The sequence below is a fragment of the Melospiza melodia genome, chromosome 1 (genome assembly GCF_035770615.1).
Source record: "Melospiza melodia melodia isolate bMelMel2 chromosome 1, bMelMel2.pri, whole genome shotgun sequence".
NCBI lineage: Eukaryota > Metazoa > Chordata > Aves > Passeriformes > Passerellidae > Melospiza > Melospiza melodia.
Window position 1 is genome coordinate 24,080,485 of NC_086194.1, and position 24,729 is coordinate 24,105,213.

At 36.4% G+C, this 24,729-nt stretch overlaps 1 protein-coding gene across 4 annotated transcripts in view; it reads left to right on the plus strand.

The window, feature by feature from the left end:
• The window catches only part of ANKIB1 (ankyrin repeat and IBR domain containing 1), an 88,388-nt gene that overhangs the window by 58,745 nt on the left and 4,914 nt on the right, over window positions 1-24,729 (plus strand). For 3 of the 4 annotated variants that reach the window (XM_063151229.1, XM_063151200.1, XM_063151209.1), the window contains exons 6-18: window positions 2,992-3,200; window positions 5,399-5,487; window positions 7,175-7,319; window positions 8,615-8,781; window positions 12,987-13,075; window positions 14,092-14,222; window positions 18,559-18,693; window positions 19,259-19,345; window positions 19,438-19,504; window positions 19,871-20,016; window positions 20,568-20,746; window positions 21,301-21,352; window positions 24,310-24,421. In XM_063151229.1, the coding sequence (XP_063007299.1) occupies window positions 2,992-3,200; window positions 5,399-5,487; window positions 7,175-7,319; window positions 8,615-8,781; window positions 12,987-13,075; window positions 14,092-14,222; window positions 18,559-18,693; window positions 19,259-19,345; window positions 19,438-19,504; window positions 19,871-20,016; window positions 20,568-20,746; window positions 21,301-21,352; window positions 24,310-24,421 (1,608 nt within the window). The remainder of the gene's footprint in view (window positions 1-2,991; window positions 3,201-5,398; window positions 5,488-7,174; window positions 7,320-8,614; window positions 8,782-12,986; window positions 13,076-14,091; window positions 14,223-18,558; window positions 18,694-19,258; window positions 19,346-19,437; window positions 19,505-19,870; window positions 20,017-20,567; window positions 20,747-21,300; window positions 21,353-24,309; window positions 24,422-24,729) is intronic. The other variant, XM_063151220.1, reaches the window with a different exon arrangement.

Sequence of the window (24,729 nt, forward strand, 5' to 3'; positions counted from 1 at the left end):
GAAATTGCCTTGGGGTTTAAATTATATGTGTGTATGTCCTTTGGAGGATGTTTTATAGTTACACTTCTCATACAGGGTACGCTTTTCCATGTGCATATCTGTAACTCGTTTATTTTCACTGAAATAAGTCTGTATTCTTGTTCAAGTTAAACTGGGGTTGTCAGAAAGGGGGTATATACTGGATTCAGTGTGTTTTCTCCAGACAAAAGTATCTCTGAAACTCTGTGTAAGCTTAGGCTTTGATTCAATGATTCAAAACTTATGCTTACTGAAGCGTCTGCATTGTTACTTTATGGCAAAGGAGCTACTCAGGCAGTTAATGGTTTGCGTGCTCATCACTGTGTTGCTGGATTAAGCTTTCATACCCTATTATTTCTGTGGGCTCCTTGTTAAAGTCAGTGGGAGAGGGAAAAGTGAAATAAAAGACATTATTTTAAACCCACAGCTTTTGGTACACTTTTATGAGGAGTTGTGGTACCTGAAACTTATCTCTTTTACATTATTTTCCATTGCTGGTATTTGTGTTCCTTTTAACATTGAAGTAAGTAAACATGAACTTGTGCCAGTATGATAATATTTAAGGCACAGTCCTTGCATATATATTTTTGTTGATTCTTTGTTTAATTTTTATATTTTATTTAAAATACATACAATATTTGAATGCTATGTTATATTTCCAGAATAGTCTCAGTAAGGCTAAAAATTATAAATACTTGACTGAGTAGGCTCCATTACCTATGCAGATACTTTGAAGAGGAAAATTGCGGCAATACTCTCACACTCTCAGCTCAGTCTGCAATTAGTTGAAAATCAGTGAGGTTGATGTAAATGGTGGAGAAATGTCTGCCAGTATCTACCAAGCTGGAATTGAAAATTGAGAAGAAATCAGTCTGTGTTGGAAAGGTCATTCTACTGATGTTGCCTTAGTGATGTTCTGGTAACTTAATGCAATTGGCCAGTGCACAGAAAGAAGCACAAACAATTAGCAAGTCATGAGAAAGTCATCTATTTTGTCTGTAGCTGTATTGATTCAGCTTAGTAAAGGAAGTAACTCAGGTATTTATAGAGGTTTAGAATTAACATCAAACGACAAATTGTAATTTTTTTTTTTTCATTAACCACTGAAATTCACAAAAGAATAATGTGAAATCTTGGTTTAATTCACACAAGGTGTGAAAAGCATGTTTTAAATTCTTGGAAAGATCATACATATATACTAAGTTTAATAGTTTACAGGCATATAATACTTAATCCACCAGACTTGGCTTTCTTCCCTTGTATCAGTTTATTGACACAGACATTAAGAGTGTATTTTCCCTTTTTTTCTTTTACTTGAGAGACAGGAGTATGTAGAATAAAAGCCAAGATTAAAAAAATTGTTATTGTGGCAGTCACAAAGGCAGATAACTTTACAGCTTTTTTGCAAGTGTTTTTCAACATTGGTTCTCTTTTAATTCAGTATACAGCAATGGGTTTCGGGAAAAAAAATAGGCAATTCAACAAATATACCTTGTGTTTTACTAAAATTCATAAGTTGGTAAAGAGAACAAAGTGGATCCGATTAGTGACATGTCTTAGCCCTTGCCTGTTTTAAAGATACAGTGCAACAAAGAAGGTCAAGAAAATGTCTGGCAATTTTTATCTGTATCTTAACATTAGTCAGCCCCTCTCTGAAAGGTTATAAACTCAGGGTAGTATGAAAAAATGCTGATAAAATTTGGAAATTTTGACATGTAAGTGTGTGGGTCCATATCTTTGAACAAATGAAATGAAACTAACCTGTGATACATTTTAGCTTAGATAAGTAAGGATCTGATCAATAAATTATCTGCAGCTTGAAGAGGTTTTTTTACAGAGGCAATACCTTTACTAAGTTTGGTTCTTAGAACACATATATTTTTTTCCCAGCACTAATATAGGATAAGAGAACTATCTTTTCCTTATAAGAATAAAACTAAATAAAAATAAAACATCTTTTGGTTAATAATGTTGATGTTTCTTTGGGAGGACCCAGCACTTAAAAAAATCCCCGAACTTGAAAATAGTTATTTAAAGCAGTAGGAAAAACTAGGAAATTTCTAATAGTTTATTAAATTCAAGTTTTTCTGATCTGCATGTAGTGTTGATGAGTTCAGATTCAAATCTGTATAGGAATTTGATGGATTTATACTTAAATAAGAACTTTTTCGTATTTTTTGTAGAAAAAACTGCTGTTCTGAAGATATCTTTAGTATTAATTGTAGGAATCAGAAACAGAATTCATTTCAATTGTGAACAAGGATTTGATTTAACTTTAAGATATTATATTTTGTATCACTAGGGTTTTTTGTATATAAATGGGCAGTGTTAATTATGAATAAAAGTAAAACATTCACTAATAATTTTAGAATAAAATGTAGTGAGAATATACAAAATTTCCTTGCACTCAGGTGGATTGTTTTCCCCCTTAGAAACACATAATTGATATGCATATATATAAAGACTGGAAACTCATTAAGTCACAAATCTTCTTGTAATCTTAGTCTTCTTCCTGTATCTCCTGGCTTCATTAAAAAATAAACAAACAAAACCACAACAGATAAAATGGAATCCATATTAAATAATTACTTTTTTCATAGAATGAAAAAATAATGAAAATTCACTGGTGTGAGGGCTGCTATATTTTCATGTGTCTGTCATAGTCAGTACAGTTCTAGTTTTCAACCAAGTCTTCTAGCCACTACAACTGCTGTAAATAAATAACAAAAATAATGTTAAGACATATTACAGAGAAAGGATATTCTTGTCATGCAATTATTTACAAAAATGCATTGCATTACATATTATCTTGGAATTTGTTCTCTGAAATGTAATGGCTACAGTTCCATCCAATCACAGTTCATTATAGTTATTTAATTGGTTTAATTTAGTGTTCTTTTGAGGGTGCAGTTACAAACTATATTTTAAACATTGTCCGGGGCATGACTTGCTGTATCTCTGTATTTCCTGCAGACTGGGACAGGGAGAAGTTGCTTGAGGCCTGGATGTGTAACCCGGAGAGCTGCTGCCAGCGTTCAGGGGTTCAGATGCCGACGCCGCCTCCGAGCGGGTACAACGCGTGGGACACGCTGCCCTCGCCGCGCACCCCGCGCACCACGCGCTCCTCTGTCACCTCCCCTGATGAAATCAGCCCCTCGCCAGGAGACATGGACACAGCTGTGGTAAATTCATTAGTACATCTTCAACCTGCAGGGCTAAACAGCTGATTTCTAAGCACACCGCACCTGTGTAGACAGGGGAGCTGCCAAAATTACCTTTGTGAAAGTATAAAGTGTTCTCTTTCCAAAAGTGGTGAACAGGGAAGTTGACACCTTAAACATTCTATATGATAAAACAGTTGAGCATCTGGCAAATACAAACCATTCTGTTTTTACCTTGCTGTCATTCACAAACTCTCATTTTAGACAGCTACAGTCACATCAGTGCATTTGGCTCTTTTGAACTTCTCATTTCATCCCTATCAAGATGTTCACTTTCATTGTATCCATTTCCCTGAATGTACGCAGTTCTGTGAACCCTGCCTTTTGAAAATTTTTTCTTTAGAAAACAAAATTGTCTTTGTCTGCATTTTGAAATGTCAGCCCAGTAGTGTACTGTAAGCTTATAATTACTTTTACTATGTGTGGGCTGCTTCAAGCAGTTTACAAAGCTATTGCAAATTTGAAATATGAAAGCGCCTTTCATTAAAATCAGTGTGGCTCTTTGGGAAGACAGAGTTCTCTTTTTAATAATCCACAGCTGCAGCATTATAAAACTATTGCTCCATGATCTAAGCATTTTTTTTAGAATATTACATGCAGTCTTTCAGATGGATCATCCCTAAATCTCATATAAAAATTAAGATCTCACATTCCTGCATAGAAATATTTTATTTGTTTTATTGTAAAATGCTGTAAAAGAAGCTCTATAGAAGGTATATTGTTATTGTACATTAATTTCCATTAGCAGTTAAAACTGTCTGTGAATAGTTCCTAATTAAAATGTTGAACAGGAGATTATATATCCTCAGTTTTACATTCTGTGCTTTGTTTTCCATGGATGGTTCATAAGCCAGGAATGCAGGTGTGGATAATGATTGCCATTATAGATCTAGTGTGTCTCATCCAAGTCCAGAGTTACACGTTTAATGTTCCTGTTTGTTTAAGAATCTTCTCTGAACTATCAAATCTCATTTTGCCAGGAAAATGAAAACTAAAAGGAATAGATAAAATAAAGCCACAAGGTATAAAGCTCCTTCTATGTTTTGCATTTGCATCCTACTTTATAAACAGTTCTAGTAAATGTTTTTGTTTGATGTTTTGAACTCAGGGCTCCATTAAATTCCTTACTTTAAAGATACATTTTAAACAAAATTTACAGCTCATATAAATTTAATAGAGATTATTTTTTAATGCATTGTCAACTTTTAAAATATTTAATTTTTGCAAGACAATAAGGTTACATGAATGAAGAAACAATACATATCTTCACTGAGTTTTACACTTTAAGGCCTTTTTTTTGTTTGATTTTGTTTTGGCTGTAATATAAGTGCTTTTAAAGTGGCATACCACAGGCTAACTTTCTGAAAATGCCCTGTGTGTATATGATACCTAATGCATTGAAAGTTGAAATACATTTTCATGGTGTCTTTGTTTCAATGAAAAGAAACGTTTCTTTTGCATTTCTTGAAGAACATTAGTATTTATGTCCACACATAACTATAAGCAGTGAGTATTTTCATCCCTACTCTTTAACTCTTTCAGAGTAACAGTCTCAGTATTCAGTGTTATTTTTTTCTTTAGTTCCTACTTCTGTAAAATTCGGCAATTATATCTTATGTTGGAGTATTTGTAGTGTAACTTATTCTTCATTTTGATCAAAAACCTCAAAGTCTTTTTAAAAAATTATATATATGTAGGTTATTATTTAAGGTATTTGCTGCTGCTGCACACTCAAACTGCTCCACCTTGATTTAGACCTGGCTGTGTGAGATACTAAACATTTCCTGTAGCCTCTATCATCTCCAAACTCATTTGTAGCTGTGTGTGAAGCTGATGAAAAACACAGCTGCATTTGCACCTAGAGCTCTGAGATTCCAACACTCTGCAGGGTGAAGCACTTCCTGAGCTCAAGGACACTGCAAAAAGCAGCCCAGAATATGCTCTCTGCATAGGGAGTTACAGAAACAGATACCAAATCTTTCCCATTCCTATAGCTTAAATAACTTTTTTTTTTTTTTTTTTGGATACAGCTTGATTTGTTTTCCCCTACTGAGCACTGCTTTAAATTTTTGTTGAGATTTTCCAACATAACTCATTCTGCTAACAATACAAAAAGCTTTAGGGTATTTCTTAATCAGAAGCATTTTTGTCATCTACAGTGTGACATTTGCATGTGTAATATTTCTGTGTTTGAAGACCCAGTGGATATGCCTTGTGGCCATGACTTCTGCAGAGCTTGCTGGGAGGCGTGAGTATCTGTGCTTCTCTATCCTGTGAGAAACTTTCATACTTCTGTGTTGAAGAGGAAGGGACAGAGACCATAAACAGCTAATGCTGAAGTACTGTTTGGGTTTCAAAGAGTTGCAGGTTTGAACCTATGGAACATTTATTTGTCACTCTAACAACAGTTACCAACTGGTTTAGGCTTATGTAATGTTTGTTTAGGTTCTGACTAAGCAAAATTCTTAATCAAATGTTTTAAGCTTGTGTGTAAATAGATAAGCCTACTCTTGATTCGTTCTCTGTGTGTGTGGTGTTGGCAGCGCTGGGGTTTACAGTTTCTAAATTAAGCACATGCTTAATTCCATCTCTGAGTTTAGCACACTAAACTTAGGCATTGTGAATCCATTTCCAATCAGAAAAGCAATTTAAATTATTTCTTTATGTTGAACGGTGATAACTGAGGGGTAGATTTCGCTTAGAAGTTCTATTAATCTAATGCTCTTGTTACTGCATAGGTCAGAGTAGTCATGCTAGTGAAAAACTCAGACATGGATAATTATGGTAGTATAAATATTAATCATATTTCCCAGCAATAATTATATCTGTATGCAGTGCTTTGTATTCATCTGTGTCCTCATTCAGGAGATTGTACTACTTGATCTCTACCCCTGCAGTGTCTTGTTACAGCACCATTTCTGCACAGCTAATCCTACTGCAGATCATTCCTATGAACCTTAGCCTGGTGCTAAGGAAGAGAACTTTCTTTTCCATATGAGCTTTCCAAAGGCAGTTCTTTCCAGTGGCAAGAAAATTGTTAGTTGTGCTTTTCTTGCCTTGCAAATCCCTGGGCAGAATGTAGGAGTTACCAGAGATCACTGCTTTGACGTGGTGCTTCTAATTTGGCTGCTGGACTGTGTGTCCTTTGTGCAGGACACAGGGGCCAGCTCAGAGCCACAGGCTCAGGGCCACAGTTCAATGGCAAGTGTTTGTGGTGGCACTGAGGGTGGAATTCAGCTTTCTGAGCCAGACGTTCCTGAGTCACTTGGAGCATAGCCAGGACTGAGCTACCCAACTCTAAGATACAAATCTAAGATGGGATGAATTGACAGGTATCTCTCCTTAACTATTAAAGGATCTCAGGTGACTACCTTGGAATAACTGCCTGTGCTTTAAATGATTAAAGTTAGCATGGTACCATCCTTGTAGTCAGATTAATAAGCCTGTTACAGCTTTGAAACTAAACAACAACTGTTGAAGTCTAGCATTCAGCAGATTTTTGAGCTTGTTCTGTATTCAGACATTCATGTCCAAAACCAGGCCTAGTTTTATTAGACAGTTGTAGAAAATAATTGCATATTAAATTAATTATTTCCTAGATTAATTACACTTACATATTCTGTTTCTGATTTAAGGTAGAAATAATGCTCAATTTAATTAAACAATACAGAGTTGTGTGATAAATGGCAAGGATGGAAACCATAAACATAGGGCTAAATATTGCTGATGATGCTCACATTTGAACCATTGCAGTGTTATTTTTTTAAATTAGGCTGTTCATCAAATTTGTAGCTCCTTTAAGCAGAAAAGGATACTTCTATTTCTCTATTTGAAAAGTAATCATTGTGAATACCTGTGAACATAGTGTAAAGTACTCAACAGCTTTTTAACTTTTACTTTTTATTCACAAATACTGACTGGCAAAATTCTGGCAGATTTTTGAATCTGAAAATTCAGGAGGGTGAAGCTCACAACATTTTTTGCCCAGCATATGATTGTTTCCAGCTTGTGCCTGTAGACATCATAGAAAGTGTGGTTTCCAAGGAGATGGACAAGCGATACCTTCAATTTGACATTAAGGTAAATTATCAAACTGTTCTTGTACTCTTGAACTCTATTCCGTCTTTAAAAAGTAGCTTAAAGCTTCTGTATGAAATGCTGCAATATATTTGTAACTTTCCAAGTAGAAATTCATAAACAAATATGTGCAAATATGTATTGGCTCGTTTATAGCATAATATCAATGTTTGCTGTACGACAGAGAAAAAAAGAAAGAACATTTCATGTATTCCTGAAAAAGAAATGCCATATTTCCATTGTCTGTTGCCTAATGCAGTATTAATGAAATAATTTGATGAAACTCATTTTTGTAACAAGTGATATGAAGGTTTTAATCAATCAGAGTTGTTTGTGTTTGCAATCTGAAATTTTAAAAATTTTCAGATTGTTTTTACTGCATCCAGAAGTAGCACCTGTTTCCTTTTAAACAACTTCCTAGTACAACGCTTGATATGATTGCTGTATATGGGTAGAGGAGTGGGAAAAGCTTGATTTGGTTTTCCTGGGCTTTTTAATGTATTTGTTGTCATCATTGCAATTTGTTTTTAAAAGCAATCTTTTAATTCAGCTTTCTTCTTTTATACTAGTGTAGAGATGAACTAGGCTTGAGAAATGTGCTTCTTTATCAGTGGTGGCAGGGCAGAGGTAGAGAAATATTTTTTCATTTACAGTGCAGTATTTTCTCTGCAACAAGTCTCTATTGCACAGTGAGATGCAAATTAAATTACCAGATCTGACTCATCTTTTGCATATTATATTTTAAGTGACTGTTGATTAGAATAGGTTTGAAGGAAAGTAGTGTAAGTCCCTTTTTTCTCCTCATTTGTTAGATACAGTTTTTACAAAAGGCCTGTTACATTAACCAAAAAAAGATGGGAAATAAATGACTGAGTTAGTCTAGTTCTGATTTCTGGTTTATCATGGGATTTTTATTTAATCAATAAGATTTTCATTTTTTCCAACTAAAAGAATCAGTTCTGCTAATGAGTACATTGCCCGTGTGTATATAGTAGTTTACTGTAAGTCACATAACAAAGGAATTAACTTGCAGAGATTGAACATTTGTTTGGAATGTAAGTAATTTCATTCTTAGTGTAAGTCTGAAGTACTGTTGTTCCTGAAAAAGAAGTGGAAATTCAATTACGCTCTTTCTATAACTATATTTTAAAGTCTATCCTTGTAGATAGACTCTCCTTATATTTTTTTTTGCTTTATTCCTTCAAAGGAGGACTATGAATACAGATTATTTTATATCAAGGATGAAATCTGATCTTATGTAGTAAAATATTTTCTTTTTATCTTTTTTGTCCCCACAGGCCTTTGTTGAAAATAATCCTGCCATTAAATGGTGTCCTATACCTGGCTGTGAAAGAGCAGTAAGGCTGACAAGACAAGGGTCAAATTCAACAGGATCAGATACTCTTAGCTTCCCTATGCTAAAAGCCCCTGCAGTAGATTGTGGGAAAGGACATCTTTTCTGCTGGTTAGTACTGGAAACTTACCTGCCTCTCCATAAACTCAGAGTCACTGCTATTCCAGGGATTAATTTAAAAGTCCCACATGACACCAAGAGTGCAACAGAAATTAGTATGGAATTGTAAATGACTGTTCTATCCTCTATCCATGCACTACACAAATAGTGTAGTATTTTGGGGCACTGCAAAGATTTATAACCCAGTAGTCATTATTGTCTCTGTTAGGTGCAAAACAACAGCATTGAGTGTTCTGATGTTCTGTTCTGAGGGAGCAGAGGAAATGTGGGATACTGGAACAGGGATTTTTGTGTCTGGATAGTTGTAAAATCAAAACATGGCACATTCTCTATTGTAGTGTAGAAAACCAGCAATGTTTAGCTCTTCCTGAATTTTGCTAGAATCACATCAAAGAAGCTGGAGTTGAAATGGGACCATGAAGGACCATGTCCTTCACACATAGCTATTCTGTTTGCAGCATCACTCCAACCTCTGTTTCACTTAAGGTTCAGCACTTTTTCTGTCTGTTATCTTCTCCTGGGTTTTAAGATGAATACAAGCTCAAGAAGGAACAAAAAGCCAGATATTTTTTAAAACATCCCTCAGATTGCTGATCCTCAGCACTTCCTAGAAAAGGACATAAGAGCATCAACAAAAGTAAAAAAAAAAATGGCATATTTTTCTTTGACATTATCAGACTGACAATTTATGACTATTGTAGTGGGTCATATTTATGTTTTAGGAAAATGAAAAAGGATCAACCAAAGTACAGACATTCAGACAAGTTCAGCAGTTCTTTTCAGTTTTCAATTGAAACCATTATACAAGGACATCCTAAATCATCTACTTAGTTCCAAGTATCATAATTCTTAATGAAAGATGCTTCTGATTTTAGTTCTTTTCCCATATGAATGAAAGAAGAAGGGAAAAAAAAAGAAAACAGGCCTAATGAAACAACCACAAAAGTCAAAAAACATGACTTCCTGGGAAGAGATTATTTACAATGGATGGAGAACTCAGAAAGAAGCAAATCACATGGAAACAAACCAGAATATGTTTTCTACCAATGAACATACAATAAAACTTAATGCTATTCCACAAGCATGTACCATCCTCTCAGCCTAGTTCTGATGGTAGAGAATCAATTTTTCCATTAACCTGAAGGAACCTGACACCACTTCAGTGTCATATTGACATGAACCTTCAGACAATGGCAGCTTCTGCTTCCTTTACGTGGACTGAATGTACTGGCTCCCTGGAATGTTCTCTGAGAGTGAAAATGTCCTCTGAATGACTAATTTTTAGGAGAAATGGGTTTTTTATGTTTCCTGATAATATTTCTGTACATTCTTTTTACATTAATGCTTTGAAATACTGCACAAGCAAATATAGTTAAGGTCTTGAAAAATACTTCAAGTTAGCAACAAAATGTCCAAGAAGGCCTTTCCAAAGCCTTTTTTTTTCATCCCCACAAAACTGAATGGAAAGTTTCAGCAATGGTGAGAAAGTTCTGCTAGGAACGAAAGCATCCTGCAGTACCTCAAATCAGAACCATTTGCTAAGGACACCCCGCTAGTCTTACAGTACAAAAACTCTATGCACGAGTGTGTTCCTCTGGAGAAAAAATGTATTCTCAGTTCAAGAGTTTTCCTCATTACTGTGTGTTCAAAGGGAGCTTGCTTTGTCTCTTTAAATTTCAATCAGCACATCTCACAGTCCCATATTTCTGTCAGTTCTGCAAGTTTTACTCCAGTAATCTACAGCTTAGACATTGTAATAGCAATTGATGCTGCATTTAGTATGAGATTCTTCTGAATTTATGTATTAGAAGACCTACCCCTAGTTAATCACTTACTTTTTTTCATAGCTGTATACTTCCTGCTCATGAAAGCAAGAAAATTCTCTGAGTCTATTGAGCAATTCCTTTCCTTCTCCTTTTAATGTAGGAGTAGGAATGTTCCTCTTCAATGCAGAATATCCTAGAATTTACTCAGTTTTCATTATGCACCACTAACAGTATCTTCAACAAAATGTAATCAATTGTGGCAAGTACAAAATTCTATTCCCTTTCAGAAAAAGTATTCTGAATTATTTAAATGTAGCATACATTAAAACTGTGTACAAATCCTACATCATTTTATTATCAGATCCATTCAACATGTTAGAACCCCCTTCATGCAGTTTCAGAAGCACCAGGAATTTTAGCAAGCAGACACTTGTGGAGAATAGTCTTAGCAGGCAGTGCACCCTTAATTTTGTACCATCAGTCCTCACTCCTTTCACCCTAGATAAGGGCAGGGGGCACCCTCATTCTGCAGAAGCAGCAACTCCTCAGGTGCACTTGAGATGCCAGTTTTAAGTTGCAACAGTGTTTTGCTGTTTTGGTTCAAAGTACATGATCATGAGAGGGAAAAAAAATCCAGAATTACATTCTTCTTGTAGCCCTTCCATGAATTTGACTTGTTGTGTTGAAATGTGCTACAATTTTAATAAGTATGTACTGTGCCTTCATATAAATCCTCCTGCTGAGCATTGAGCTGGGGAGGCTCCTGCTGTTCAGTGGCACAGCTGCTCCTGTGAGTTCCTTTCATCCACTGCTGGCAGGAAGTCCATCCAAAAGACAACTTTCATAGAAACTTTCATGAACAGTAGGCTCAATGCTCTTATTCTAGTCAAATGACATCCCAGCACACAAATGCTTGTTTTGGGGTGGGCTGAGGAAAGAGCTTCTTCCATGAGAAGTTATTTTTGAACAACTTTTGTAACTGTCATATATAGATAGATACAGATATAAAGGTTTAGATACAGATATGACTGAACTTCATTAAAAATCCACACATCCACACATTAAAAATCCTACAAATTTGAAAGTATCAAAGACACATGACCTTCCTCCCACCCCCCATAAAAGATTGACTAATCAATCAGCTTTTAACTTAAAACTGAGCTTTTCAATGTTAAATCTTTGCTATTTCAGTCCTTTCTGGCAACAAATACTATACTGTGACAGGGTCTTGGCACTGTTGAAGTCAATGATTTAAGTGTCCTACTGTCCCACAGATGTGAAAGGTGTTAACTTTGAACCAAGGCTGAAATCACCTTATTACACACCAGTTGTTCATTCTAGTACAATCTTTCCCAGCTAAGATCTTAAGTCCAAACCAGAGATGCATCTGTGCTGAATTTAAGCTTTTTTGTTTGCAGACTAGCTAAGGGTAAAGAAAGTTCAAAACTGTTCCCATAACCTTTTCTTTCTTCCTGAATTCCTGCTTAAAATGTGGACAAGGGCAATCAGAAGAGTATTGATGTAGCTTTTGAACCTGCACTGCAAGAGAGCAGTTCACCACTGGATCTGCAGCAAACTTGTGTATGCTCTGATGCAGCTGGTGCCCATCTGAAATTATTTGCTTTGATATGGCAGATGTCTGAGGCTATTTGCTGCCATTCCTGTAGAAAAAAAAGGAGCTATTACAAGTCCACAGTGCATATTGACACATCCACACTGCAGTACCATCTGGAAGCCATATATCTGCTGCCACTGTGTAGTAGTGATTGCCATCCTTATCCTAGTAGGAACTTCAGGACAAGCTCAAGGGACTCATTACTCCACTGTGTCCATGTAAATAAGTTCAAGCCCCCATTTAAGAGGCTCTGGTGGAAGGAGTAAAAATCCATAAATACTTAGTGCTGGTGTTGGAGGGCTTCGATCTTGTTCTAGATTAAAAGCTTGAATCCAGTTAAAGGTTGATTATTGCAACTGAACAGATTAAAGTAATTCTACATAAAATACATTTCTGTTATAGCAAATTACCTACTTTTGGATAAACTCTGTAGTCTGATTTACCTTTATCACAGAAACTATACGAGCGCTTTTGTGGCACTAAAATAATACCCAGGTATAAAAACAAACTGCAAGCCAGCTGATTTATTTCAGTTTGCGGTTTGTAATTTTGAGAAGCTTCTTTCCTTTCCTGTCCCGTTTAAATTCTTGATCAATAATAGTCATCTATGCTTGTGAACAAGTAGTCTAAGTGTATTTTAAACCAATGTTATTTATCTGGCTTTTGGTTTCCTGACTTAATTAAATTCTGGGCATGTTTCTTTTCGATTTTTTTTTGGGGGGGAGGTTGGTTTTTTCCTTTAAACTTGAACCAATTTTGACTTTAATTCTAAATCTCTGAGTTATAATTAATTGTGTGTGCACCTTCTTTTTCAGGGAATGTCTTGGTGAAGCACACGAGCCCTGTGACTGCCAGACCTGGAAGGACTGGCTACAGAAAATATCCGAAATGAAGCCAGAAGAACGTAAGAGCCATGCAGGGCCAACAGGGAGGGCATGGGTGTTTTGATGCCATTTTGATCTTTTGGTTTTAGACAGATTTTTTTAGTTGCATAAAGTAAAAACTGGCTTTAGCATTGGTTGAAAAATAGGGTAAAAGGGGAAGAAAATTATACTCCTGAATGAGGGCTGCTTACACTTTAACTGCAGCACTATGGTAGACTGTTCTTTGTGGATCATTCCTGCCCACAAACACGTGTGGTTCAGTCAGGGTTTGCAAAACTCCTTCCCTTCCTTTTAAAGCTTTTTTTCATTAACTGGTCAATTTATTCCTGAATATAACTTCATTTGCCCTGTCCAATTTTGATTTTTAGCTCAGGCTGCTCTCATGATTGAGTAGTGTTCCATGAAGATTTTTATTCCTTTAAAACTAATTCAAGCCAATAGGTGATAATAATAGTAAGGTTGAGGGGGAACTGCAAGGGAGTTGTAGGAAATGGCTTACTGACAGGTAACATTTACTGAAAAAAACTAATAAAGGTTGGGTTTACACGGGACAGATATTTTCTTAGTCAACATTAACAAAGAAAGCAAAGTTGACAGCAATTTGAATACATATTTACTTGATTGCCACAGCTCAGAGCCTTTCCATAGTATGTTATAAATATTTTGGAAAGCATAGAAAATTTTATAAAGAGGCAAAATACACTCTGCTTTTTGAAACTATACCTGTTTCTTTCATATATGTATTTGCCCCTTTATATGTTGTAATTGTCACATGTACTGTATATCAATTTGTGTTATAATAGATGTATGGAAGTACATTGAAATAATAAGTGTATTCATATTATATATGTATAAACTAGAAAGTGTAATAATAAAATATATGTAAGAAATATGTATAGTGAGAAACTTCAATATTTTGTCAAGAAACAGGGAAATACGCATCATTCCTAATCTGATTCTCACAGAAAATTACACAAGTACAATTTCAACCTCTCTGTTTTTGCATGCTCCATATTCTCCTGTCACCCTGAAAAAGTTGTGGGGGTGAGTGAGGCCTATGAGGACGCTGCCAACTGCCTGTGGCTGCTGACCAACTCCAAACCTTGCGCCAACTGCAAGTCCCCCATCCAGAAGAACGAGGGCTGCAACCACATGCAGTGTGCAAAGGTAACAAGGAGCCATCGTGGGATTTCTTGAGGAATCAGATTCAGCTTTGTATGTCCTGTATATATTTTAGGTCCTAAACCTCTGAAGGGTCATGCCTGATAGTGGAACCTGTTGCAAGAATTAGATAATGAGCAAATGGCAGGTTACATGTATTTAGAAAATGTTTTAATGTGTACTGAAATCTATTTGGCTGACAGGTGTACATTATAATGACTGAAATTTCATAAACACCTAAGAATAATTACCAGTACAGTATGAAACAAATAATTGATGGTTATATTGTCATTAATAATGTAGAAGAGAAAGAACAGTTTTAATTGGCAGGTATAAAATTTTAAGAAAGGCTTAGGTCTGAATGAATGAAGGTTTTGCTTTACTATATTTTTCTTTTGCATTATTTCTCTACCATAGCAACAAAGCAGAGAAGTTTAGGTGAAAAACTGTAAACAGGAATTAATCAGTAGGAATGAAAAGACAGCAAAGAGTGATTCCAAAGAAAATTTATTGATGACAGCAGCCAGAGAATAAGTCACAAGTTTGCACTGTGCTACCAAAATAGAAAAAAATATTTTTGCCATGAGTTCAGTATCATTTGAAAATGCTTTCTCACTCAAGTTAGTTAAAAGCAGCATATTTAGACATTTCTTTATGTCAGAAATATCTTCTACAACTGCAGCTATTACCTCTTTGAGCAGCATCATTAAAAATAAGAAAGTAGTGAACACATTACACAGTTGGCCTACAATAAAAGGCTAACAGATTTAGAAAGTAATTTTCTTTATATTGTCACATATTCTCTCTCTGTGATACAAATTGAAGATTGGGCCTTTCTTGGTATCATCGGCAGCAGAGAACATTCTCCTACACTTTGATTTATGCCAAGTTTGCTGGTTTGGGGAGTTTGGGTTTTTTTGTCTTAAATTATTTTAAAAAGAGCTCATAAATTCTGTACTTCTAAAAAGTTTATAAGGCATGTTTGTTGTGGCTTCAGGCTGGAGAAGGATTTGGCCAATAAACACTGATGAATGTGGATAATTTGCCATTCTAAGGCACTAGCTGACAACCAGAGGTCTCTTTTCCTTTTTGATGGTTATAGGCAGCTTGAAGTGTCCTTAAAACAGTCAGATTCCTTTGTCATGGAGAAATCTCTGCACAGACAGCAGCTGCCTCCCCTCAGCCTGGTGAGGAAGGGTGTCCTCAAGATCATTACAAGGCTTGGACACAAGGAATAGTGGTCGCCTCACTTGTTGCTTCCTCTGCTGAAGTTACAATCCCTGATGATGGAGCTTCTGCCTTTTTTTGCAGTGAGGTCAAGCTCACTTCATGATGGGCTATGGCTGCCTCTTAGCATCTAGCATGCACCTTGGTGTAGAGGAGAATACTCCTTACTCATGAAACCCTGGTTTCTGTACTTAAGCAGGCATTTTCTTGTTGTTTTATGGATGCAGCTTCTAATGAGGGCTTGTACAGTCCTGCTTTCTCACTCCACTGTCTATAGTCACTTTTTAAGCTTATGGGCACTTTGATTTCAAGGAACAGGAGGAGGTTCATAGATAATAAATTGCTGCATGTTTCATGAAACTCGGTAGCTGGATGATGCAGACTTCATTTGTACTGGCACCAAGAGAGAGGCTGAAATACCTACCCAGCTGTTGCCTGCTCAGCAATGACCTGTTCTGCTTGGCTCAGACCCTGGCCAGGCAGCAGATGGGATTTGTTAAGCCCAGGTGGTGATGATACAAGGCTCAGTGATCTTAAAGACACATAAAACAGAGCTCAGGAGTTAACCATAGATAGTTAATCATAGCTAATCATATACTGAGTTGGAAGGGATCCACCAGGATTAACAAGTCCAACTCCTGGCCCTGTGTAGGATCCCCCAAGAGTCACACCGTGTGCCTGAGAGTGTTGTCCAAACTCTTCTTGAACTGCCAGGCCTGGTGCAGTGACACTTCCCTGGGGAGCTGTTCCAGGGCCAAGCACCCTGTGGGGGAAGAACCTTTCCCTGCCTTCGAGGGAGTGGACAGCTCCTCCCAATTTATGCAAACTCAGTATTCTTTTGAGTCCTGAGTCCAGGAGAGCCATCATGTAACACAGTTATCCAGCTCTGTGCTGGATGTTTTGTTCAGAAGGAGGCTGTGAGAGTTTATCAAAAGTTCTGCTGAAATCCAAAAGGTTCCATCACCTGGCTCCCTTTGCTCAGCTGAGTGGGTCACCCTGTCACAGAAGGAGATCAGGTTCCTCAAGCAGGATTTCCCCTCAGGAAGCTGTGCTGGCTGTGACCAATGACTGCATTGTCCTCTGGGTGCTTTCAGTACCTCCCAGAGTCATCTTTTCCATAGCTTTACCGTGCACTGAAGTGAGCCTGACATGCAGTAGTTTTCAGGGTTGTCCTTCTTACCCTTCTTGAAAATGATTTTGGGTTTGGGAGGTGTGCAGAAACAGCTGATGTGGTTTTGAAGGTGTCATGAGACTGAGATACTGGGAGGAAGGTCTGGGAACTCTGTGAATCTTGGGTTTTGAGGAGGCTTTTGGAGATATGAGAGATTAAAAGATAAATATAATAGAGTGGTCAGATGGAAGATAATTTGGGTGAGCTGAGATTGTTGCAGTAGGAGCATATATACATAACTTAATAGGAAGTTGAGCTTTATTAGTTCAGTTGCTTGTGAAACATCTTGTTTCATATGATCTTTTAAATATTTTGCAATGATTCTTTTTTTTATAGGGAATATGGATGAGTTTGAATGGTAGGCAAATGATGCAGTCATACTTAACACTTTATACAAAGGTGGCTGGCACTTCATTCTCAGCATTTCTCACCATTTTTTACAAGCCAACAGCTTTAAAAATGTTTGAAAACAAGAAGGAACAGCACAATTATTGTAGCAGACCCCTGATGGGAGAGTAACATGCATTGACTCCCTGATTTCAGAAGGCTGAACAAATGCTTTATTAAGCTGTACTGTATTATATTGCACTACATACTAATATTATACTATGCTAATAATAAACTAAAAACCTGTGACCCTTTCAGACAGTCACAACACAGCTTTGACATAATTGATCAATCAATCAAAACCACCATCACCAGTCTGCAATTAAGAAATCCCTTTTGGTAAACAATCTCCATTCCACATGGGCCAAACAACAGATGCAGCAAGTAAAGATAAGAATTGTTTATCTTCTTCTCTGAGCTTTCTCACAGCATCTCACAGCTTCCCAGGAAAATCCTGGGAGAGAGAATTATGTCTCTCTCTCTGTTCAGAGAATTATGTGAATACCACACACAACAAGAAGAAGAAATATTCTAGTCTTCATTGCTTTTTAGAAGCAAATCAGCACTACTGATTTTTGAGACAAAATTAGTAAAAGTACAGTGCAAGAATTGGATTTCATTCCTTCCTGTAATATATGTAAGTGATTGTATGAAATAACTACAGACAAACTCATCTGGTATGAAGTAGGTATTCCTGGAAAGGTTAAACTTACCAAAGAGATAAGAAATGTAATTTAATTTATCAAATGCCACTAATAATACTTAAGGCTTAATATTAATTAATGTAAATTTTCTCTCCTCATCTATAAGACAGATAAACATGGTTCACCAAATTGTGAAGTCTTTTGCTTATCTGTCCATAAATAGCTTCCAGTTATTTTTAAATTACCTAGCTGAACACTTGCTGCTGAATTGACAAATTTAACACAGTTGGATCTTCTCTGATGCAGAGAAGCATGAACAAGTCACTTTACACTTCCTTGTAAGGTTTTACCTATTTTGAAGGCACTTTACTCAGTCAGTGCTCATCTGGAAGCAATCAGTCATCGAAGTTTATGTTCAGACTTCTTCTCTCTTGCTTTAGTAGTTGTTATTAATATTTTGTGTCAGAAGCACCACATGACAAAACATCAATAATCATGGTTTTTTAAGCAATATTAAGGAAAAAAAATTCATTATTTCTCATGAATAGTTTCTGTGTTATTTAAAGAAATGGGACTGGTTTTCTAACAATAACAAAAAAAAACCAAAAAAAAAAAACCCAGGCCTGATCAGTTGTATTTAGCATTTGGTTTATTTCCTCTGCTTAAAACTTAACATGTAGATCCAACAGAGTCTAATGATCCAAGGAACAAAAATGATGACTGACATGGTTTGATATGGTTTGATAAACAGATCTCCTGACTAAGTAAAATAGGAAGGACGCTCTCCAAAATATTTTTATGCTCAGAATGCTGTTAATTAAGTTGTCCATAGAGGAATGATGATGCCTAACTACAAATCTAAGACATTTCAACTTATATTTTTTCCTTTCCTTTTTCCTGTTTTGTTCTGAAGTGCAAATATGACTTTTGCTGGATATGCTTAGAAGAATGGAAGAAGCACAGCTCTTCCACTGGGGGCTACTACAGATGCACTCGCTATGAGGTCATCCAGCATGTGGAGGAGCAGTCCAAGGAGATGACAGTAGAGGTAACAAATGAATTTGTGTATTTGAAAAATAGCACTAAGGTTGCAATTCTCCATTCAGGATAAGTGTAATCAAAATTTTTCCAAACCAGACTTCTAAATGGAAAAATACAACCTTAAACATATCAAAGAGACAGAAAGAAAGCACTACTTATTGTGCTACACTACACTTGTGGTTGTTAACAAAGTCAAAAGCAGAAATCTTATGCATCCACCAATGTTCCATTTTACTTCTCTGTGACATGGTTTCCTTTTGTGAAATGAGCATGCTGGTCCTGCAATTAGCTGCTGTGCACTACAGAAGACATGCCTTAATTTTGGCTTTTGGAAAGTTGCTTTAAATAGCAGGGACTGTCAGTGTATCAGTTCTTTGGCTGCAGTATTTGCAGCATTGTGAATTTCAAAAATTAATTTTGTGTCTTTACTTACATGGCACTACACACTGTGCACAATACTTTACATATAGTCTCAATAGAAACAGTTCACTATTTAATTATATTTAATGGTGATAGTTGTATTAAATGATAAGACTTATTTTGGTTTCTTTTGTCTCTCCATTATTTTCCAGGCTGAAAAGAAGCATAGAAGATTTCAAGAGCTTGATAGATTTATGCACTATTATACAAGATTTAAGAACCATGAACTTAGCTACCAGGTGTGGGTCAAGCCATTTTTACTGATGTTTGTTTCTGGTTAATAATCCCAAAATAATTATTTTATTTTCTTTTACTTATTTTCTTTTTCTAGTTAGAACAGCGCCTTCTAAAAACAGCCAAAGAAAAGATGGAGCAGTTGAGTAGAGCTCTAAGTGGAAGTAAGTATTTGCTGTGATCTGTGCCTTTGATTTGAAATCACATCAACACAGTTATGGCTAAACTGTTCTTTTTTGGACAGTGCTCACATCAAGTTTGCTGTGTGATGTCATCCCTCCAGTACTAATTTGTAAACATTGGATGAAAGTTAAATGTACAGTAAATCTTACCTATTCCAAAGCCTCAAGGAGGAAGTAGCATTAGTATGGTAGAAGCTAATATTCTGTGTTTATTTCTTTTTCCTAAGAGCACTGCGCAGTTATTGAGAACTTGCTGCTCTTTACTTGCTAAATATTTAACTGATATGCACAAAAGTAATGCTGACATCAGCAGGAAAATACTTTCCCAATGCTTGTTTCATATTGCAGCTGAGGGAGGCTGTCCTGATACCACATTCATTGAAGATGCAGTGCAAGAGCTTCTAAAAACTCGCCGCATTCTTAAGTGTTCTTATCCATATGGATTCTTTTTGGAGCCTAAAAGCACAAAGAAAGAAATATTTGAACTTATGCAGGTAATACATAGGTATATTTTACTTTCCTAATGGCACTTTATTTTTTTATATTAGTTATCAGTGTCTTTTTACCATTTTTGTAGTATAAAACTGACATGGCTGTTTTATATTTGTAACCAAGTTAGAAAAAGTAGCATATTTTTTTTATATCACTTTGCAAAGGAAAAGGATAAGGACAGATGGAAGGAGAAAGTAAGAAAATTTCCTGTTAATCTGCTTTCTGAGGGTAACATTTTAGCTTCAGTCTTCATCTCCTTCTCTAGCTTCTCTTTTCTTTCTTTCTCTTCTGATGTGCTTGACATCTGGGAGGAGGCAAAACTGGGGGAGTACCTGGGACTGCTGCCTCCTTTCCTGTCCCTTGGGTCCCTTGAAGATACTCAGTATTTCAGAGTGCAGGGAAATCCTGCTCCAAGCTGGGGGACAGAATGTAAAAGCATAGGCTAGGGGACAGGTATTTTGGGGTATTTTGGTGTTTCATCAGGTGTTTTCAGGAAAATGGATATCATTCCCCTCAGTAAAACTGTTTTTTTCTGTATCATGAACTCTTGCAGACAGACCTAGAAATGGTCACTGAAGACCTTGCACAGAAAGTGAACCGGCCGTACCTTCGGACACCGCGCCATAAAATCATCCGCGCCGCGTGCCTGGTGCAGCAGAAGCGCCAGGAGTTCCTGGCCTCGGTGGCCCGCGGCGTCGCTCCTGCAGACTCCCCAGAGGCACCCAGGCGCAGGTGATCCTCCCAGAGCGCTGCACAAGGCAGCAAATGTTCCTTTGGCAGCTGACAAAGAGGGGGAATCCACTGCTGTTCTCTGACTAGGAGTGGATGCTGAGTGTGGTGGTTGTAAATCACTGTGATAGTGACGCTTTCTTGGGCCTCTCATCCTTGTGGAATTACAGCCTTTGGGGAAAAACATATTTTTCTTTTTGAGGATCACTGCTATGTGTGTTGCAACCTAAATTGCTTCCCCATTTGTGATATATTAATGATTAGATGTCATGGCTTCCATTTTATTTTTCCCATCAAGACTGTCACTAAATGCCTGGTACGCTACAAAAATCTCCTAAGTATTTTCTAAACATATCAGGCAGTTTTGGAATAGTCAACAACTTAACTCTGTAGGGCTTTCAAAATTAATTTTGAGTTAAGAATTAAGGGGGCAGACTTGTTAAGTTTAGAGAGCTACAGTTGCCCTAGTTTTCAGATTTCAATAGGTTTTGAAGCTCTGAAGGGTTATCATATTTGTTCTATTTCTAAATTTGATGGTGTATCTTTCCATTTTATAGCTTTGCTGGTGGAACATGGGATTGGGAGTATTTAGGATTTGCATCCCCTGAGGTAAACTATTTCTTTTTAATTTTTTAACTTAGTTCTGCATTTGCTAGAAACACAGGTATGATCACAATCTGCATGAAGAGCTTCTTTATCTTGAGTCAAAGCATTTCAAGTTGGTTAAGTTTCCATTTCATTTATTTTACAATAGAAGGAAATATATATGTAATTAATTGTGCAATGACTATAAATAATGCCTCTGACATGGATGTAGTTATCTAAGGTGGCATTAGGCAACCTTAGATATTTCACATTCATTTTCCAAGTACAAAAGCAGTTTTAAAATTGATTATAAACTGCTGTTTGTGTGCTGGAGAGCCTTAAAGTAATAAATGTATGAAATTATGTAGATTACTTTTGAATGCAATATCAGTTCAGCAGAATTTGACAAAAAGTTTATGAAATTTCCATCCTCTGTCAAAATCCCAACAAAAACATGCAGTCATACTCCTAAATATTGTTAAATACTTCAAATATTTATTTTTATTGTTAGGTATTAAAGCAGGATGGAAATTGCATACTCAAGTGACATTAATTTCTGCTACTTTACCAAGAATTAAAATTATAATTTTTTAACTTATATTCTATGATCTGTATATGGGAAGGAGTAAGTAGTTTTTGAGACTCTGCTCTAAAAAATGAGAAGCTTCCTATAAAGATTTCCTTTATCATCTTAATTTTTAGTTAATGTTTTGAGAACATTAGATTAAAGCATTCAGTCAGGAAGGAAACTTCATTTCAACATTTCCTTGTTTGCTGTTTTCTTTCTAGCTAGTCATTGTTAAACATCCTAGAAAATTCCATGTACTTTTTTCCATATATTTCCTTTGCTATTGTTGGTGAGCATCATGCTGGTGAGAACATGGCTCGCTTCTCTACAAAAAATCAGCTGCTTCTCCTGTCCAGTTCCTTCCTTTAGTTTTTTTTAAATAATCCCACATCTGACAACATCAAACTCGTTGTGATGTTACTGTATGATTGATTGTGATGTTACTGATGACAGTGGAACTGGCTATGAGAAGAAGCTGGTAAGAAATGTGTTGAAAAGCTGTTTAGCAGGAGGTGCAATTGCAGCTGTGCTTAGATGATCTGCTTATGAGTTTCTATGATTTGCCTAAATGTGGCACTGTGTGATGCAAGTTGGTTTCTTTGCTATGTAGCTATCACAAATACTTGCAACCACCTATGCTAAAGGAATTTTATAGAATTAATAATGGTCATCTTTGTTTATTTTAGTGAATTTCACTGCAAAGTATTTTACATAGAACTGTATTTATTGCAAACAAATGAGAACTAAGATCTGGTATGATGAATAAATCTTAGTGTTCAATGATCACTTCCCATGATTCCTTTTCTGATTCAGAGTGATAAAATTATATATATTTTTTAATAATTCAGTTATATTATTCTACATCAAGGTTTGATTTTCTGTTGTTTGAGGCTCTGCCTTGCATTTAGAAAATCCCTGAGATCCCTAAAAGCTGGAAGAACACTTTAGAGAAGAATCACCTCATGCTTGCTTTGTTTCTTTATGGTGTTCCATTAGACTAACAAGCATATAGTACTAACTGCTGTTGAAGATAGAATATTGGGCTAAATGGACCTTTTGTCTGGTCCAATAAAGCTACTTTTTGATGTTCTCACAGCTTCCATGGATAAAAATCTGCCCACACCCATGATTTTGTGACTATTCCTTTTGTCTTGCATATGTCATTATGAGTAAGCACTTGGTCTGAGAAAGTTCATGGAAGAAAACATACTCTCCTAATACCATCTACATTAATAGGGACATTGTGTAAGAGAAATAGCACTTCTGGATTTAAGTTTTAGGTACTTCAGATGTTAAAGAGTTAATATAGGAAAGGAAAACTAATGGTACTGTTATCTTTACCAATTCATTTGTCCAAATGAATCCTTTGGATTACAGATTTCCCAACTTGGAGCTCACAGAAATAAAGAGCAATATTCTTTTGAAGAGAAGAGCGAGTACCTGTGTGCACAGTTTTATTGCCTTGTGTGTAGGAATAACTGAAATTACACAAAGTGCTGCCTACACAGGTTCAGTGTCAGCTGGACATACCAGAAAAGATACCTGGAAATTTGCTTTCAAGCAGAGAACTAGTTCCTTCATATGAGGAAAGATATGCAAATTGATCCAAGTATTAAGATAATTAGCCCTTGGGATGTTAGCTTGATGTGGTCAAGAGTCTTTTCCAATAAATGTAAATGCTATATGAAATGTCTAAGCACACACAATATGAGAAAATACAGGCTGTGGGAGTTCAGATACATATGGTATGGCTCATTAGCAGCTCAAGTTAAGCAAAAGTAGAGGAGATTTGTAGTAAAAATAAAAAAATCCATGGAATAAAAATCCATTATAGAGTGACCAGTGGAAGAGTGTCAGATATGGCTTAAGATGTTCTGGAGCCATAGTGTCCTGGAGGCTCAGAGAAATATATCAAGTTCCAGCGTATGTCTAACAGCTTTCTGTTGTCTTTTCAAGGTTCTTTTCTACTGCCAATTGCTGGCAGCAGAGATTCTGAGATAATCTATTGGTCTAATTCACATCAGTTGTTTTTATGTTCTAAAATCAGTGAGTGTACATTTATTAAAAAGTATGTCAATAGGTGCAGATATAAAGTTTGGCATCAGAGATTTAAACAAGAAATGTGTTCCTGGAATTGGTGAAAAAGGAGATTGCAAGTATTAAAATGTTGGTAGTACATGTAAGTTTTTTTTTTTTTGCTAATTCGTTGTTTTATAGATCTAGGATTACCTTGGATTTTTTTGTTATTTATGTTAAGCGTCGCATGATACAACTTGCAATTCATTTTTCTGAAAGCGGGTGATTTTATAATAAGCATATAAAATCACACATTTTTTATAAAAATGTGCTGCTTGTTACTCAGAAAAATAGTGCTGCATGCTGCCCTGTGTTTTGTAACCTTTGGTTTATGCAGGAATATGCTGAATTTCAGTATCGGAGGAGGCACAGGCAGCGCCGGCGCGGGGACATGCACAGTCTGCTGAGTAACACTCCCGACCCCGAGGACCCCAGTGAGAGTACCTTAGGTACGGCCCTCTGGGCTGGCTCCTTGCTCTTCCTGCTTCAGAAAGCACTGGTAGTGACCTCAACAGGGCTTGTTCTTCTGTGGATACACTTTAAAGAAGTTTCAAATACATTGCTGTATTTTCCAGGGTACAACATAAAGGCTTGTCTCTGCAGTTTTTTTATGTGATCTTAGAAGTGTTGTTGACTTCACTGTGGCTGCTGCTGTTCTAAAAGAGAAATTCATTGATCTTCCCACTAACAACTTCTCAGCTGTCCAGCACAGGTTTGCTTTTCTGAAGAAATTCTGAAGGTCACTCATTCATACACA